This window comes from Coturnix japonica, chromosome 3 (genome assembly GCF_001577835.2).
Source record: "Coturnix japonica isolate 7356 chromosome 3, Coturnix japonica 2.1, whole genome shotgun sequence".
In the NCBI taxonomy this organism is placed as follows: Eukaryota; Metazoa; Chordata; class Aves; order Galliformes; family Phasianidae; genus Coturnix; species Coturnix japonica.
Window position 1 is genome coordinate 26,007,023 of NC_029518.1, and position 18,651 is coordinate 26,025,673.

Below are 18,651 nucleotides of genomic sequence, written 5' to 3' on the forward strand. Positions count from 1 at the left end.
TTTTCTAATTATTACAAATGATGTTCTGTTCTTTAGAAACAGAAGTATTTTCAGGGGAAAAAATTATGCTCAGGAAGAACCTAAGTAAACACTTTTAACTTAGAGTTTTCACTAGAATAACTAAAACCAAATGGACCAAGCTCATTGGATTTAATCAAGTTATGGACTGCCGTGACTATAAACTTGGAAAAGTACCTCTCAGTAACAGATTTTCTTCTTGTATTCTGTCTACAGACTGAAAACTCTTAGTATTGCTACAATGATGCTCTGTGTTTTCCTACTCTGTTAGGCTGATATGCTCTGGTGAAGTCAGTTGAATTTGCTCATTAAGAGAAAAAATTATCACTATATTATTGTTTTAAGAGAATTTCTATATTATTTTTACACAGAGTCACCTTTGATCTGTCTTTATTTAGTACAAGGTGTTCTGAGACTTTAGGAATGAGGAATCAAGATCTCAGAGTCTGGAGATAGAAAACCCATTAGCTTATTCAGAGATGCACTGTTGAAAAATTACGCCTCTTCACGAGCACTGAAAGCAAAAGTATTGTTTCATAAGATCTTGTGATCTTGTCATACTTTTTAATTGTATAGAACTAGTGATGTAATCACAGCTGGCTGCGAATTTTTCAGGAGTACAATCAACAGTGTGTAGTTGTATTTTATGATGTTCTCATGCACTTTCAACAGGGTTTGAGAAAAGACTTATTTTCAGAGCTGTTGATCTCATTGTGTGAGTTATATACACAGTCAGGCTGAAATTTAAATTGCTAAGCAATTCAAAAGAAGGCTTGGGCTCATCGAAAACACTGCTATAAATATAGTGCATGTTTACAGGAAGCTATTTAAGGTTTTACTGGAGTGTTAATATGCATCTAAAACAAACAAACAAAAATGTAGCTGCTAATGAGCTTGATACTATCACAAGTTACAAGCAAGAAAAAAAGAAGTCACACATCCATTCTCACTCTGATCTTATCAACATCACCTTAAAAACCTAATTTTTTCAAAACATGGCAGCATATCTAAGTAGCTCCAGTGCCATAATTTTCTTATACATACTTTATTTTAAATTTGCTGTTGTATCTACTGTGTTCCTATTTTAATTTTTTTCCTGATGTGTAATTGTCAGAAAGCCTTCTGTGGGTAACAAATATTTTCTTTGAATGTGTTTGTGCTCTAGTTTCTCTTATTTACTCTTAAATTTCTTAAACTTGACTATTTGGAGAGGGGGGGAAGAGCTGTATGCAAAGTTGTTTCTCTGACTTTATTTGTCTTGTTCTTCATTGTCTTGTTCTTTATTTTCACATTATTTTATTAGTAATAATCAAAAGATAAACTGTATTTAGTTGTGTAAATGAGCATCCAAAGCACTAACTGCACAGATTATACTTTCTTGTCCACATGACATTGCTTTTCAGCAATGCTTCTTTTGACCAGCTTAGTATTGAATTAATGAACAAATAAATAAGCAATAGAGCAAGAGTTTCCAGATGTGCATCATTTCTGACTCCTTCCCAGCACATGGAAGGTAGACAGACATGCAGAATACTTATTAATTTTGAAGAACATCTAAAAACAGTCTTAGGTTTCCAAGGTGTAGCTTACAGGAAATTTAGGAAACTAGATTCAGGAGAGCTATGCAGAAAATTAGAACAGTTTTAGTTCACTTCAGTTCCTGAAATGCAAAAAACGGCCCTTGCTAGTGCATACAGGAGTACTATTTGGCTGAGCTGACTGTTCAGCAACCTATCTTCTACCCACTGAGAATACAGAAATTGTTTGTCCTTCTACTGCAGTGTCCTGGAGAGTACTTCTTGGTAAACATCCATGCTTAGTTTAATATGCTTGGCAGCACCGAGTTTGACATTAAAAAATAATAAAAGTAAAAAAAACAGATGGGTAGTGACAGCCAACTTTGGGATGATAGTATAAAGTTCTGAGTATTTGTTTCTAAATTCAGAAAGCATCCAAGTTCTGAATTCCAGTTTCAAGATCTTGAACTGCATTCCAGAACATTTAGCGTTTGTTGTTGGTTAGCCTAGATACCTCAGCTTATTGTGTATGCAAACTGTTACGAATTTATGTGCACTACCCACTTCCTATATTACTTCCTATAGAGAAGAATTCTCTGCCTTTGGGTAAATGGTCATTGCAGCACATTATGTCCGTCTCCAAATTTGTATGAATGGGACTCAAATAACACCTCAGCAATTCAGATCTAAAGAGCCAAAGGCAGTCTGCAGCAAAAGGAAGAGAAAGGTAAAAAATGCTATGATCTGGGAAAAAAAAAAAAAACAATGAGTTTCTGATCAGTGTTGCTGTATAACACTACCAAGCTATTTCTTTGTGTGTGCCAACCAGGAGATAAAAAAGGTTGCCAGAAAATAGAAAGACCTGTCTGATAAAGGGCATCAACGAAATGCAGACCAAATAATGAACAGTTGCAGAAGTGATCATCAGTGAGAAAGTGGTAAGCAGTCATCTTAGTTAAGAAAAATGTGACAAATCTAGCCAAAGTAACAAAAATACACAGGAAATTGAGAGAGCAGGAAGTTATTAGAGAGGATTTAACTGAGTACATAGAAATGAGAACAGAATTTAGAGGACCATTGAGTAGCTTAAGAACAATCAGTGAACTCAAGTGCAGAGTTATCCTACAACCTATGACAGAGAAGGCTGTCTTATAAGATTTCTGTTTATAAATTTAATCATGCTTGAAGGAATTTTAAGTGTTGACACAAACTGTTACTTTCTCTGCTGAGCGCTTCAAGGAAAAAAGTATACGTATGATTCCGCAATAAGTAAATTTGAATGAATTAGTGTGTATTAGGAAAAGAGTACATACCCAAATGTAATTGCTCATGTTCTGGGTGTAGACTGTGGTTTGGAACTGCAGATTTGATGTGAATGTCAGAGGTGAGCATCCAACTCTCAACCTGTTGTCTTTCCAGGGTTCTCTGACTGATGAGTTCTACAAGATATCAGCTACCTTGCTGGCATTTCACATGTTCCAATTAACTTGAAAGTGTTGAAAATTGCCAATAAATATATTATTGTGCTGAGATGCCAGACTGTGCTGAAATAGTCAGGACACAGGCAGCTGCTTGCTTCTACTTGCTCTTCTGTGGGGGCAGAAACCTTTGACAGCAAATGTGGAGAGGAGGGAAAAGGATATAGGGAAGGAGAAAGTAGAGCAAGTTATGCCTTAGATTGCTCGGATACTTCATTGAACAAAAGGCAGAAATCTACTACAGCAGGTAATACTTACAATATATTACTCATGTATTATTGTTAATATACTTTTACTGTTGATGAAGTTTGTGTTTTGTACCTTGAAAACTATCTTGCCTATAATCAGAAGACTCTGAGTGTTGTGGTTGTGGTATTCCTTCTTTGATGCCTCAGAGAACTTCCTGAAAGCTAGGACTTGTCACTTTACATGGGGATCTGGCCAGCCCTATATCCCAAAATAGGTCACTTACATCAGAAACAGTGTTGACTCAGATTGCAGGAAGTTTTACTGCCCAAGTTGTCCTTAGTTGTTTAACCTTTTTTTTTTTTTTCAACACACCAGGACAAAGGTTGTAAAGAGGAGTCAGAATTTGCCCTAAATGTTTATTTGGATCCGAGAAAGGCTGTGCAGTTTGCCTGCTCTTAGTGTAGCAGAACACTGAGGTACAACAGAATTGGTTTTTGTTCTATTACTTTTACAACATATACTTGCTATCATAGGGTGTGTTGTGATAAAGTTTCAGCACTAGATTTTCAAAAGTATCTAATACTTAAGATTTCCCATAACTATATTTGAACCATTTGAAGTTTCCATGTTCGAGAAGTTACTCCATTCAGGTATCTCCATTTTAGTTCAGTGTCTCCTAGTTCAGTGTCTGATTAGAAATAAGATATTTCAGAAATCCTTTGTAAACTGTTGAAAGTCCAGCCACAAGCTCAGTTGAAAGTAATTCCCTGCAAGACTTAAGGAAGTCTTGTAATGGAAGTTATGAGTACTCTGCCTCTAAAACCTACCTTACTAATGCTAAATATGAGCTTCAATATGTGCTTATTCAGCAAGACTCCTCCTCTTCCTCAAATGGAAGTATCAACCCTGCAGGGTGATCATGAGGATTGGACATGGGACCTCTACCCTGCTCTGCACTCTGCTGTTTTGTTTTTTTCTTATGAGTCCATATACCAGACTCCTCTGGTGACTGCTAATGGCTACGATCTCAGGTTACTTTACTTAGGGAACTGTCATGGAATAGATTACCCACCATACTCCACTCTAGAGTATGTCTGCCTTTAAAGATCAACATTTCAATAGGTCATCTTTTGGAAATATTTCACATAATCAGCCCTGAGGCTATAGTCACTCAAATTTCACAATATTTATAAGGAATTGGGGAACTTACATGCCATCTATTAGGATTAGAGCTCAAGGGGCTCTCAGGCTGCTTACTATTTATGGGGTAAGATGATTGACTCATAGTTGCAGTATTTAGCAGAATCATCTTATCAGTCCAGAGCAAGACTTTAGGATTAACAGCCAGGCCAAAGGAGGAGGTTGGAGCGGAGGGAGCATACCATCACACCAGGATAATCACTAGGCAAAGAAAGAGAAATGCTCTCTTTATCAGTCTAATTACACTAGAGCAACATGCAGAAAATCTCAAAACATTCTTCTGTCAGCATGGTTTTGTTACGGCTGAAAGCTGTCTTAGCATGTCAGCTGCAGCTCAGTTCTGCACTATGCCTTGAAAACATAACCTCAGTTGGATTAAACACTTGTGATTTTTGAAGACTCTATACATAGATCTAATGCTTAGACCATATAGCATTATTAAAAACTCAGTATGCCCTGGAGGATGAGTTCCAGGAATGGGAGGTTCCTCGAAGACTTAAGAGGAGACTCTGTTAGATATTTTAAGTTAAAACAAAAAAGATCCAGAGATGAAAAGAGATTCAGTCTCCACTCTAAGGTGTGAAGATTTCAGGATCTAGAAGATGGAATGATTTCAGCTAAACATAGACTGGAAAATGTGGTAAAAAGTATAGCAAAATGTTATGAAATAGCAATAGCTGAGAGATTACTGACTAAGGCTCAAGCCTGTCAAATATAAAGTAAAAAAATACCCTGCTTAAAGACAGGGGTCAATCCACAATACTAACTGCAAATATTCTCAAAGAGAGGTAGTTTGGGTTGCATGTGTACTCCCAGTTTGTCCAGTGTTCTTTAAATTGGCAGCCTTTGAAACCTTAGAATAGTATTATATGGAACATCTGATTAAACATATGAGAACTTTTAAAACCTGTATTGTGGACTCAAGTGAAGCCAGAAAAACGTACGCTTTTAATCCAATATTTTTTTTTAAATTGCAGAATGTTCATTCTGTATTGGCTTGAAATGTATAGAGTATTGTCAAAGCATTCTCTGTCTGAAGGAAACTGGAAGATAATTCTAGATCCTGGAAATAGTCTGGGGTAACGCAAAGACAAAAAGTTGCAGGAGAGCTACTCTATTCAAGTTATTGATTCTGATACTTACTTAGTATAATTGGATACTTCTCTCTGGTTTATATCATTCCTAATTAGACTTCTCTATACCATTTTGTATTCTCCACTTACCTCTTTGCGTTTGTCTCCTGTCACGAAGCTGAAGTTCTGTATTACCAGTTCATCTCTTTTCCATACCTCGTGATGGTACATTTGTCCAGAAACACAGTCCAAAACCAACAGATTTATCACAACCTAAATGACAGCTGGCTGCGTGCTGAGTAAATTCTTAAATTCACAAAAGCTACTTTTTTTTTTTTTCCCCAAAACATGAGAAGTTGAAGCACTGAATATTTTATTGGGATTGTTATCTCCAACTGAAGAATTACTCCACTGGAAAAAGATACATATATATTGTACTAACTTCAGGCATCCTTTTAGCTTCTTGTTTGGTGAAACTTCAGAAAACGTAATTAACCATATGTTGAGAGATGTTTGCCAAGTCTTAAATTCAAACACTACGTTATTCACAAATTTGCACTGTTGGAATCAGAAGAAAATTTTTAAATGAGAGTATTAGTCTTCATATTTATTTGGGTAAATATTTGTATGTATGAAGGTTGTAGAACTGGCAGTACTGAAGACTGAAATTTTCCATTTGTTTACATGGGAAGATCTGTGCAGGCAAATGGATTTCAATCATACCCTAATTGTGTCTCTTATGAACTTCAAACTTTGTGTTAGGATGATGATGTTCTCTTAGAAAGGAAAGTAGAGCAGGTCAGGAACATTCATTCTTCCCCACAAATATTTGTAGTGAAAACAGAGCAAGATTACTCTAATCAAAAACATAGACAGAAAATGTTAACTTTTTGTCAAAAATAAGAGTTTCATGTGAAACTAGAGGGCTTTTTATTTTATTTTTTCCAAAGGAAATCTAAATAAACAATAAAATTTCAAATTAGATTAAAATCAACTGAAAGATTAAATTGGACCTGCATAAGTAGCTGTATGGAATTATAGTCAGGTGCCTTGTGATACCTTCTTATCTTCTGAATAGGTTTTCTGTTAGGGCTACTTTTCTCAAAATAGAATAGTTGCTTCTCCTTGGGAACTTTTCTGTGGAATGACTTCAGTTTATGCTGCCCTGAAAAAGAACTTTGGATTATTTGAATCAGATAAATGTCACCTTTCTATTTCTACGGAACAAAAATAAAACTATCTTGCTATAAGAATTGTAAGATTGGATTTTTATTTTCCTAGCTGAAGAACTTTTCTTTGGGTCCCCTCTGATTATAGATTGTCTGGTTCCAACTTCTCATTAGTTTTTGTAGCCATCAGATTTAAGGACAAGATATCTTGTGTTATCCAGTGATATCCAGTGTTATGGTCCCTGTCATGGATGGAGAGGAAATGTATTAAGGTTAGAAGAAGAGGAGGGAGAAGTGTCTGTGGCATTACATGCTACTGGGTGGCTATATCTTGCAATAAAATTTTCCTGCATCCTCTGTGCTATCTGTCCCAGCTGTACTGGTAAATTATAGGTAATTAAAGGTGAAGCTTCTTGGCTGTTATCATTTTTAAAACAGCTCTTATTATTTTCACATATTTGTATTGATGGCATTAAAATCACATATTGACATGATAGAGAACTTCACATGAGTCATTTTCAGCTGGCTTTTAATAAATTGCATATTTTAACTACTTATAACTCCATTTTTAATAATTCCTATTTTGCAACTTTTTTTTTCTTTTTCTTTTTTTTTTTCTTTTTTTAATCGGTGACAATGTATTTCTCAGCTCACAATGCATGAGAAAGGGATGTTTTACGCCATTGCGTAAAGATACTTGTGTCATAGGTGAATACGTGACTTTTTGAAGAACCTAAGCTAAGATCAGTCCACTGAAATGAATCACAAGATTGCTCCAAATTCATTCGTTAACTGTCTCATGGTTCAATATAGAGTAACATTGCTGTGGGTATTAATATTCAGGATTACAAAAAAGCAATTAGAGGGGGGGAAAAATGGTATGTTTAATGTCTTTTCACTGAGTGTTGTCTTCAACTGAGTTGCTCTATAAATCTTTCAAAGCACAAACTCCATAAGTTTGGATCTTTCAAATAGGCTTTATCTGTGAAAATGTGGTCCTGTTTTGTGGGATTTAAAATTTATTTTTAGTATTTTGTTTGTGATAGCTTTAAATGGAGAATAATTATTTGGTTTGAGTAGAAGAAACTGAAAAGAATAGAACTTAATATGTATCAAAGTGGGAATCTACAGTATCTTCTTTAAAGACAGAGAGGTAGGTAGGGTTTTAATGGTTTTGTTTTTGTATTTGGTGCATTGTATTTTTTCATAAGACATCCAAAACAACATGACTGAATTGTTTCATTGTTATGTATTGGATACAGTACCTATTTCACAATGCTTCTGAATAACAAAGTAATATTCTCTTTTTCTCTAAGATGTTAATTAGTTATAATTCTTCAGTATTTATACATCAGTCCAGTTCTCATGACCTGTGAATTTAACTGTGTGGGGTTTTTTGCATTTTCCACTGGACAGCTTTTAATAACTTAATTTGTTCTGAAAATAATTTTACTTCAGAATGCATACTAATATGATACAAATAGTGATCAATCTGGAGAAAAACAGGAATCCTGCAAGGATTTTTTTTTTCTTTTTTTCTTTCTTTTTTCTTTTCTTTTCTTTTCTTTTCTTTTCTTTTCTTTTCTTTTCTTTTCTTTTCTTTTCTTTTCTTTTCTTTTCTTTTCTTTNTCTTTTCTTTTCTTTTCTTTTCTTTTCTTTTCTTTTCTTTTCTTTTCTTTTCTTTTCTTTTCTTTTCTTTTCTTTTCTTTTCTTTTCTTTGTTTTGTTTTGTTTTTTTCCCCATCCCTAGTATCCAGAGGTACAAATTATTAGAGACAATGAACAAGTCTCAAAAATTTGAGAGATGTAGTCCATCCTTGCTCAGAATACAAATGCTGCTGAAACTGCTCATTTGGGGTTATGTTTTTCCTTTATCAGTTCCATTAAAATCAATGAATAATGGCTTCCCATGTGGTAATCTAATTACGATTTGAAATAACTGGTAAACTGGACCACTGTAATAGATCAAGGAGGAGATTAATTATGGAAGGGTAAAGATAAATTGTATGGGGCATGAGATCCTAACTGGGAATAATGAGATAATGAAATAAAGTCAAGTTTCAATTGAATGCTAGGGACATCTGCACAGTGAATTCTGTTGAGTAGTGGAACTTGCAGAAGCTCTAGCACATGGGATATTTAAAACTGAGTTGGACAAACATGAAGAAAAAAAAGACTATAGAGAACCAATTTTTCACTGGCAACGATGTGGGATGGATGATCTAATATCTCATTTCCAATCTCAGCGTCTACAAGTCTGTTTGAAAAAATACTTGGAGTTCTGTATGTTTTCTAGCTTCACTTGGACTTCTTTTGTATGTAGCAGCAGGAGCTCATTATTCTGTGAATGTGATTGTCAGTAAATAGCTTCATATTCAGTCTTTCTTATTGTGCAAAGCTTAATTTTAGGACATGCATGGCCAAATTTTGGCCCCAGTTTTGAATACATGCTTAGTTGCAACAGCGAAGAGATCTCATAAAATTACTTGTCCTATGGATTACAAGATCCTTAAGCAAGCCAACTGCATGTAAAATTTCTGATGGTGGGAAATAAGCGGTGAATTTGTTATTTTTATTTTTTTACATTTTAGAACTAACTATTTGCATTTTGTTTCTTTTGCAGACCATCTGAAAGGAAAGATAACACAGAGACATATTCAAAGAGCTGCTCTAGGTAAGACAGGAACACCGAGAATTAACATATTATCTCCCAGGGCTTAATCTGTTTGCTGAGCAGGTCATATTTTTTCAACAGCTCATGCCATATTTCCATATTCCATAACATAAAGGACACAGACTTTTTGAATTTTGCTAGAGATTTGGCTCAAAAGGCATCTGATCTTATGTATGGTGAGGAAAATTATTCAAAAGTTTATTTGTTTCATATTGGATTTGCTATTATTTTCTGGTTTTTGTTTTTGTTTTGCTTTAATTGTAAAAAGTCTTTTTAGTTTGACCAACACAGGAACAGAGTGGTCTAAGATCAGCGAATGCTAGAATGGCTTGGGGTGGAAGGAACATCAAAGGTCATCAATTTGTAACCTCCCTGCCACAGACAGGACATTTGCATTTGATTGTTATTTTTGTGCTTTCTAATGACTCTTTGTTTCTATCATTGACTGATAGATATTGATTTTTGCTGAAGCTGAGATTCTAGTTAGGCATGTTGCCACAATCAACCTAACATCCTTTTAAAGTTTCTTCATTCCAATGGTACTGAAAGCATATACTGGTAATTTCTTTCACATCCAGTTATAGAAGTTGAAAAGTTATTCCTTGCAACTACTGTTGACACAGCTGTGAAGCGAAAAATGTCTATGTAAGTTGTTCACATACGTGTAAAGTTATGCAAATTTGGCTTCAGATGCTTTAGGTGGCCTCCATGGATTTTGTACTGAAAAAAGCCTAGTAGTGACTGTGTGAGAATTCCACTTATAGAAGAGTAAACTGTAGAAAAATGTGACCAAATTATGCTGGGGTTAATAACAAGTTAAGCCCACTTCACCTAGATCCTGGGCTCACTGTTGAGGCTTGTCTAGGTCTCTCTGGATGTCATCCTGACCTCAAGGCCGTATGTGTGTCGTAGAGTAATTTCTCAATATGTAGGCATTTGTGTTGCAAATGCTACTGTAATTAACTATCTAAGCTGGTTTTCATAGACCAGATAAGCATAATTTTTTAATGTCCTTAGGAAATGGCAGATTAGTGATCTTTCCAGCTATTCACCTTGTAAATATTCTCTTACATTCTCCTAGTATGTCCCACAAAGTTGCAGGCATCCCATGTGCTTTTTGTGTTGGTTTTTGGTTTTTTTTGTTGGTTTTTTTTTTGTTGGTTTTTTTTTTGAGCATTGCTCTTTACTTACTGTCACAAACTCTGAACTGCACTAAGTGTTTTCCATACTTCTTTTTCTCCTTAATTAGTCATTCTTTAAAATACTTTAAAATTGTGACCGTATTTATTATATGAGATGGGGAAATATTGTTTGCCTTTTGGACGAATTTTCCTCCAAGGAGTAACAGGTGTCAAGTCTCCCAGCAACTTTCTTGTTGACTAGAAGGCAATCAAGATATTTTTAAATAAGAGCTGCCTGGTAAAAGGGATAATTGAGAGTCTGTTGAAAATCCAAAATGAAACAAAACACACCATTGTTTCAATTAGGAGCCAAGTAAACATCTTACAGCTGCCTTTTTTTTTTATAACTTAGATCATGTTACAGTTAAAACTCTGTAAAAAGCTGTTCTACTTGGATTTTAAAGAGTGTAGATCTGCTTCCTCTATGGTTATGTTTAAGATATGAATTTCTGATTCACTGAAGGATAACTCCACTACTTAACCCGTTGTTCTTAGCTCTCTCTTATAAACCACCATATGCAGAGAATTTACAAAGTACGAAAATGGATAGGAGGTTTTGTTGGAGACAAGGATGTGCTCCATGTTTTTTATTACAAAACCAGAAACACTAAAAAATTTATGTAAAATTACAAGTATTCACTCTCAGCATCTTCATTAATGATTAGAATAGAATATTATGCAAATAACATTTTATTCTGTAAGATCATTCAGAGAAACATTCAGTCTGAAATAGCAGGAAATTTTATGACTGAGTTGAAAATTATGATATTTTTTCTCACTCCTTTTTTATTCTTTCTTCTGCTCTTTATTTTCATCTCCATCTTCTCACTGATCTCCTCATTCACTTTTCCTAATTCCTCCTGCCTTCATTTTTATCTCATTCTTCCATTCCTCTCAATTTCTATTTTCCTTCATCTTTTTCTCTCTACAATATCATTTACTTTTGAGCTTTCCCTTTCTAAGGACTGTGCGATCCTTCACTCTATCTTTTCACTTCTTTCTGCATTGTTAACCTTCCAATCCCTGACATTCAGTGATTTTGTGATTATCAGTAGAGCATTTAGTACTAGGAACTGCTGCTCCCACTTCTCTCAAATGAGTCCCAGTCCGTGCCACTAGAAAGGTTGTGTCACTGTGGTTTGTCTCTTAAGTATATAAGGGTTGCTTAGGAACTGTATGAAACATCTCTCTGCAATCAAAGCACAGCATCCTTCAGACAACGGAAAACATTTGATGAGGCTAATAATAAATGAGGCTAATAATAACTGTCATGAATTCATCTTCTGTGATTTCTGCAAATGGAAAGCGCAGAGAGCTTCCAAACTGCTGGCTTGTGTCAGAGTTAATCTCTTATTTCAATAAACCCATATTTAAATAAAATGAGCTCAATTTCTTTCACTGCTTTACATCTTGTAACTGAAAAGCCATTAAACTTTCTTCATGTGAAGCAGCAGAATCTTGATCTGTACTAATGTCATTAAATGAGGAGAAATCAGTGGTTTTAATCACAAAATGACAGGAGCTGAGAAAAGTGTCAGTCTCTGTTTTCCCACATGAGTCTGACACAATCCACGGAGAATAATAGATGGTCTGCTTTAAAGCCATCATTCCTGGCAGTCAAAAATGATAACATGTATGGGCAAGAAAAGGCTTTTGGAGAAATAATCAGTTTGTCTGAGCTCCAGACTGTTAAGGATTTTGCTTCGTGATAAGAGAGAAAGACAAAACAAAACAAAAGCCACTCATGTCCTCAGTACCACTAGGTATCCAGAGGTGCTTCAGAAAGCCATACAGATTGATTCATGCATTTTCAATCCATAAAGTATGCTATTTTTAGGAGAGAAAAAAAACAACACAGTCAGTTTGCAGTGGCCTCAGAATAAGGGATATATTTCTCTTAGAAATTCACAATTTTTTATATGCATAATGTGTCAGTGTGTTGTGTTTTTCATTCATTTCTGCTTGAAATCTCAAGCAACAGCAGTGCTTTTGTAAAAGTTTGCTGCTACTGTGCATGCAGGGCATGGATTTTATTCCTACTATGACCTCTAGTGGTACCAAGGCCATTTCTTTTAGTGGTGGGTTTTGTTCTTCACTTTCTACACTGAAGGATAGCAGTCACTGATGTTTTGCATTGTGGTTTGTTTTAAGAACTCTGATACTGACAGAAAAAAATTGTAAATTATGTTTCTTAAAAATGATGAGTTTTAACTATTGCTTATGTGAATATAAATATAGTAAAATAGGCTGAAAAGTCAGAAATCATTGCCTTTATGCCTTTTAAAAAAGATTTACTCTGACAATGATACATACATTCTTGAATTTGCTTTTTGTAATAATTTTAAGATGTAAAATTCTTTTAGGAAGGTTCACCAAATAATTTTTCAAGCAAATATTTATGATACTGATGAGCAAAGAATTTTGAACACATATATATGTCATTACATGGGATATTTTAGGAAGATGAGATCTTTGTAGCTTCTTCTCATTGCAGTGCAGTTAAATCATTGCAGCTATTCCAGATTTTTTCCAGAGGAAAACAGCATAAAACAGCATATATGGTCTTTGGCCTCAGGTAACTGTGAAGTTACACACTGTAACACATTTAGTCTCTTAGTTTTATATGTGTTTCTTAGGCTTAGAATTAGTGTCATCCAAGGCTAAAACTCTGAACTCTTGCAGAGCTTTTGTATTTCTGTATGCACAGAATTCTTCTTTAAAGATTATCGCAGTCAGGAAAAAGAAACAGGATTTCAAAGCAGCAGTGAGACAAGGGGCAAAACTTCCCTTGCAGCAGTATCTGAGGACCGTTCTCAGGTGTGCTTTGGGTTTTTCCCTGTACTGTGCATGACTGAATTTTAAAACTCTAGGAGAGTATTATAATATGAAGACTCTTCTTAAACCTGTCTTTTCAGGCCTCAAGCTCAAACAGACCTCTCTTTCTCTGGATTTCTCTTCAGGTTTTTTAAAGGTATTCTGTAGTTTGGGTTGTTTTTTTTTTTTTGTTTTTTTTTTTGTTTCTTTGTTTTTTTTGTTGTTTGTGTGTATTTCTGGCACCCTTTCTGGCAGATTTTACTAGAAACAGTGCTAAACTCTAAAAACATCTATGAGTTTCCTCTTCATTGTATCCTCAAGAATGAGAGCATTACATCTTCAAAGGAAATCTTTCAAGAATGTTATTCTGCACTGCCAGAGAAAAGTCTGAGATTATTTATGCTTTCCTATTAAGCTTCCCTTATGATCCACTCATCTTCAGCATATCAGATCTCAAAAAAGAGTGAAGCACATATTTGGATCAAGTTATATTTCTACTAGGAATATGAACTTGTAGTACAGAAATTTAGTTCTCAGTTGTATTGACACAGGCTTTAGCAATTCCCAGTTGTTAGGGCAGCTTGCAGTCTTTGTAAACTTTCTTGCAATGTTTCTTTGACAACCCTAACAAGTTCAGTGTGAATAGCATTATTACCTAGGTTGTTCTGAAAGTTATTCCTCCTATTCCATGAAAACTACAGCATACACAAAGAGCAAGAAAACAATTGGACAGAGCAAATTCTCAGCTACAAAACACTTTTTCAGCACAGTCACCACCATTAGTTCTGCATTTTCACCAGTGATGAACAAGAGCCTGCATGCTGTGCTTGTAAAAATTTGTACCAGTGGAGGTGACCCACTGTCACCACTGCTGAAACACACCATCTTCCACCTCACTGTGCTCACATCCACTATTTGGTCTCCATAAAAGTTCAGCAAGCAGTGGTGAATGTCAGTGGGTGCCACTTTTTCCTCATGGAGAAGTTCAATTCCACAACTTTGTTTCAAACTTCCATGTCAGAAGCAACTGTGTCAGACTGCCCCTCTACTGTCATCTGTCACATAGCAATAAAATGTAATGAAATACTGGCAAGAAGTTTCAGCCTCAGCTGCCATACCACCAACATCCACCTCTGATGCTGCAGGCCAACACGATAAAGTAGGAGAAATTACTTTCAGAGCAGTCCATTTATTTAGAAACATTCTCAAGTGAGTAGTATGAAAATAGAATCTGTTGATAGGTCTTAGTTCTCTATTTTGGTCTACTAAAATTAAAGTATTAGGAAGAATATGATGTGATGATAGTAATGAATTAGGAGAAGTCCTCAGAGAGATTTGCAGGATTTCCCTGCTCAGAGTTTTTCAAGACATGATGGCAACCAATCTGATTTAGTTTTCACCTAACTCTGAGGAGGTAGCCTCCCTAAGTACCTCCCAGACAAAGTGATTTACTAATTCTAACATATAATTTGAAGCAGTAAGATAAAGGAAAAGAAAATTTTATACACACAGTCTACTACTCTTAAGCCATTCTGCTTTGGCTCCAGTATAATTCAGTAGCTTGTCCCATTTGCATCTTAAAAAGATGGTAGAACATCTAGGAGTAACTTTCAGTTTTAGACACAAACTTCTTCCTTCTCATTCTACAAATCTGCACAAATATGTCCGTAGATGTGGGTATGCTGGTCAGCAGGCTAGTTCTCTAGTGATAAAACTTGAACTGTGAGAGCTCTTTGTCCATATAACAATCAAAAGTTCTTCAATCTAATGAACTGCAGACAATAAATGAAGCTCTTCTCACACCTGTATTTCTCTTGATTTTTTTTCAAGATTAACGTAAAATCTAGACTAGCAGTTCGCATCAGGTAAAGCACAAGATGAGTTAATGAGTAATAGCAGGTTTTATGTGGAATTTGATGTTTCAGAACAACCTGCAAATCTGGTGCAAAACTTCTGTTTTTTATTTTGCTGTAATGATCAGAAGTAATTAATTCTCTACTTTGCCCAAAACTTTTCACATGGTAAGATCAAACAAAAATAATGATTTGGATCAAGCAGTTACTGTTAATTTCCCATTAATGTGCAGAAGTTGAATATACTTTTCCAGTTAAGAGTCTAGTGGATGAATTGTGATCATTTCAGGTTGTTGGGATATCTCTTCTCATAGCAGGCAATTACTAGGACATAGTAATTGAACTTCATATAGTTTTCTTCACAGAACATAGTGAGGTTCTGTTTGAATGATGAGAGATCAGTAAATGTCTCCTTACTTCTTCTTGTACCTTCTTGAGTTGATAGCCTAACACCAAGAGCCTCTTTGTTTGGCTTCTGCAGCTGATGGAAAAAGTGTGGCACTTAGAGTGGGGTATGAAGGTGGCCGGCATAGACAGAAGGTCCTGAAAATACATTCCAGTCCCCCAGACCACTCAAGTTGAGCATCATCACATTAGTGGTAGTATATTCCTAATGTCTCAGCTCCATGATAAGCAGTCACATTCAGAGGCATTTTCCATGCTTTTCTTTCAAGAACAGTGTAGCAAAACATAGCAAAGAGACATTGTTTTTTTTTCCATGAAAGCTCTTGAATGTTGCAGAAGTGAATGTTAATGAAGTCTCTAAACTGATGGATGATAAATCACACCACTTCTTAAGAGGCAGGGAAATATCAGGTACATATGTGTCTAATACTATGAACAAGGTAAGTGATACAACAAATAATCTAATGTAATCTATAGGCAAAATGACTTTAGTAAGTATAAGCGTAATCTGAGTTAGTAGGAGCTTCCTGAATATGATGCAGTGTATTACTCTTCTACCACATCAACTGTCAAGTATGAAACATGCTAAACTTGAAGCTTCTGGTTTTTTAGTCACTGTAAAGTTCAGTTGTATATTTGGAAACCCACAGAGAACTTCTAGCCACAATAGTTTCATAAGAAACTTTCATGGCTTGAGTACAGCTGAGGAGAAGGCAACACCTTGTTTCATGTGCTGTGAGTATTTTAAGGAGCACAGATGTAGATGACTAGCTGCAAAGAAAAGAGTTAAGGAAATAGAAATGTGAATCTGTGTTTAGCCAAAATAGCTCACACAGAGTGGAAAAAATATCTTCACTTCCCATGTGCGTGTTGAAAGTCAGTTACTTTGAGTGAATATTAAGCCAGTGGGACAGTAAGCAGTACACCTGGAGTACCTAGAGAAGAACCATACTGATGGGCACAATTACTAAACTCAGTGATTAGAGATTCAACAGAATACAAGCGCCTTCAACCCCCTACACATGCATATATATATATATATATATATATATGAAAAAAAGAACATGAAAATTCCTTGCAAGATGATCCTGAATAGCAGCTGAAGGGTAGCTCTTTTTTAAAAAGCCAAAACAACAAAGTATGATGCAGTTTGAAAGCACTAGAGACTGAGTTTGCCAAGAGCTGCAAAGCTGATAAATAAAGCAGTAAAAATTCAAACTGGATACTGAAGTCACTTCTAAATTTTGTTACTTCAAGTGACTATAAATTTAAGGAGATAAACACAAAACTATTCAGTGAAAAAATGAAAATCTTTCACTGCAAAAGTACAGCTGGAGGGCAGGGCACAATGTTATTTGAGGCACAAGGACAATAAATCCCTAGGAGTTTGACTTCCAGGATATACTCAAGTTGGGAAATATATGAGTGCCCCTGAGAGTATAAAGTTTAGGGTCACAGAGAGTTTTCTTGCAAAATCTTGTGACTGTAGACAAGAATCTGTCAGAGTGTTTCAAGTTGTTGCCTGCTTTCAGTAAACTGTTGTAATTACACTTCGTATCTTGTGCTGGAAATAGTGTTTTTTATCCCTGTTTTCCACAGTGCTTTGAAACAGTGAGGTTGTCAACAGGTGCTATAATTTCATTTTGGTACTGTGTGATCTGATCATGTGGAAAGTACTGAAAAACTGACTACTTCCTTTGCTCCAAAATTGGCCCTCTCTTTAAATTAAAAGCATTGTAATTTTAAATGTCTCTTATAATCTACTTTATGAACAAAATGTGCAATGAATTGTCGTCTCACACAAGGTTCACCCCGATCTGAAACCTGAACTAACTGGTTTGACATTTCAGTACATTTTTCTGTAGGGGAAGGAGATACATACAGTGAAAAATAAACTCTTTTGAGGAAGTAAAATACAAGGTAAAAATAAATTCTTAGATATCTTGGATTTGTAATCAAACATTGTGCTTTGTGTACCATACTGACTTTTCAGAGAATTGTCTCTCATGTTATTTTAGATATCCGAGCCTGCCTGCTGAAGAATGATACTGTTAGATGTCAGATACAGAGCACAGACTGGGCCAGTAACCTCTGCCTTAGCTTCTTAGCTTGAGCTGTAGCTGAAATTGCAGGTGGAAGAGAGGACTACAATGTGTCAGCTGCAGGAGCCCAGGGGCTACAATGCTTTCTTCTTCTGGTGGGGTCTGCATCAGCTTGCAGTGTCCCCTTCTCTTTCCATTTTGTATGTATACAAAAGTTTCTGCAGCTCGCCTGACAGCTATATTTCTTGTTTTTATCACCAGCATATTCCTAGAGGGAATTCCTAACTGTTTTCAGGATTGAGAGTGCTGAGGCTTTGCATCACAGAGATTATTGTGTGTTTATTAACATCTTTATTATTACTTCTGCAGATAATTTATAACAAAACAATCCCTTCTACAGTGTATAATCAGCAGCAAAACATTTTGCTTTGTGTTTTTATGTATGTGAGCAAATTCTGCCTGAGGCTGCCATTTGAGAGCTAGTACAAACATGTTTTTCCGAGTATTAGATATCCAAATGAATCACGAAAGGAAAGCCACAATATTATGATCCTGCATCTCTTTGTAATGACTAGCAGAACTTGGTAATGTTTTCATGTAGAAAAGTTCTCCCTTCAGAAACAGCATTACCATTTTAAGTTGTTTCTGTTTTCTTTTTTTGTTGTATTCTATAATTATATAATGCCACTTTTCTAGAATCTCCTCTGCCATGTTGTTTGCATGTCTTGACTTGCATACTCATTTCAACGCTCCAAGTAGCTTATTTTCAAGAGGGTACTCTCCCCACCACAAATGTCATCTCCCTGTCCTTTTGTAGTATGCACACCTAATGAAGCCTTTAGATACATGAAATGAAAAGCGTGCATGGGCTTTGTCCATCTTGGCTGTCTGTATTAATGTACTTGATCTAAGCACTCTAAAGAAATAAGACACTTTTCAGTTTCATTTGTATTAGGCTACAGGGTGCTACAACAAAAGATTAATGACTGTAGTTGGCATGCTGACAGCCTGAAAAGAGTCACTGCTGCCCTCTTATTCC

At 35.6% G+C, this 18,651-nt stretch overlaps 1 protein-coding gene across 4 annotated transcripts in view; it reads left to right on the forward strand.

The window, feature by feature from the left end:
- KIF6 (kinesin family member 6) overlaps window positions 1-18,651 on the forward strand; it is a 121,951-nt gene that overhangs the window by 89,344 nt on the left and 13,956 nt on the right. For all 4 annotated transcript variants that reach the window (XR_004306483.1, XM_032443233.1, XM_032443231.1 and 1 more), the window contains one exon: window positions 9,267-9,317. Coding sequence is in view for 3 of the 4 variants with exons in the window: in XM_032443233.1 (XP_032299124.1) it covers window positions 9,267-9,317 (51 nt within the window). In the remaining variant the exon portion in view is untranslated. The remainder of the gene's footprint in view (window positions 1-9,266; window positions 9,318-18,651) is intronic.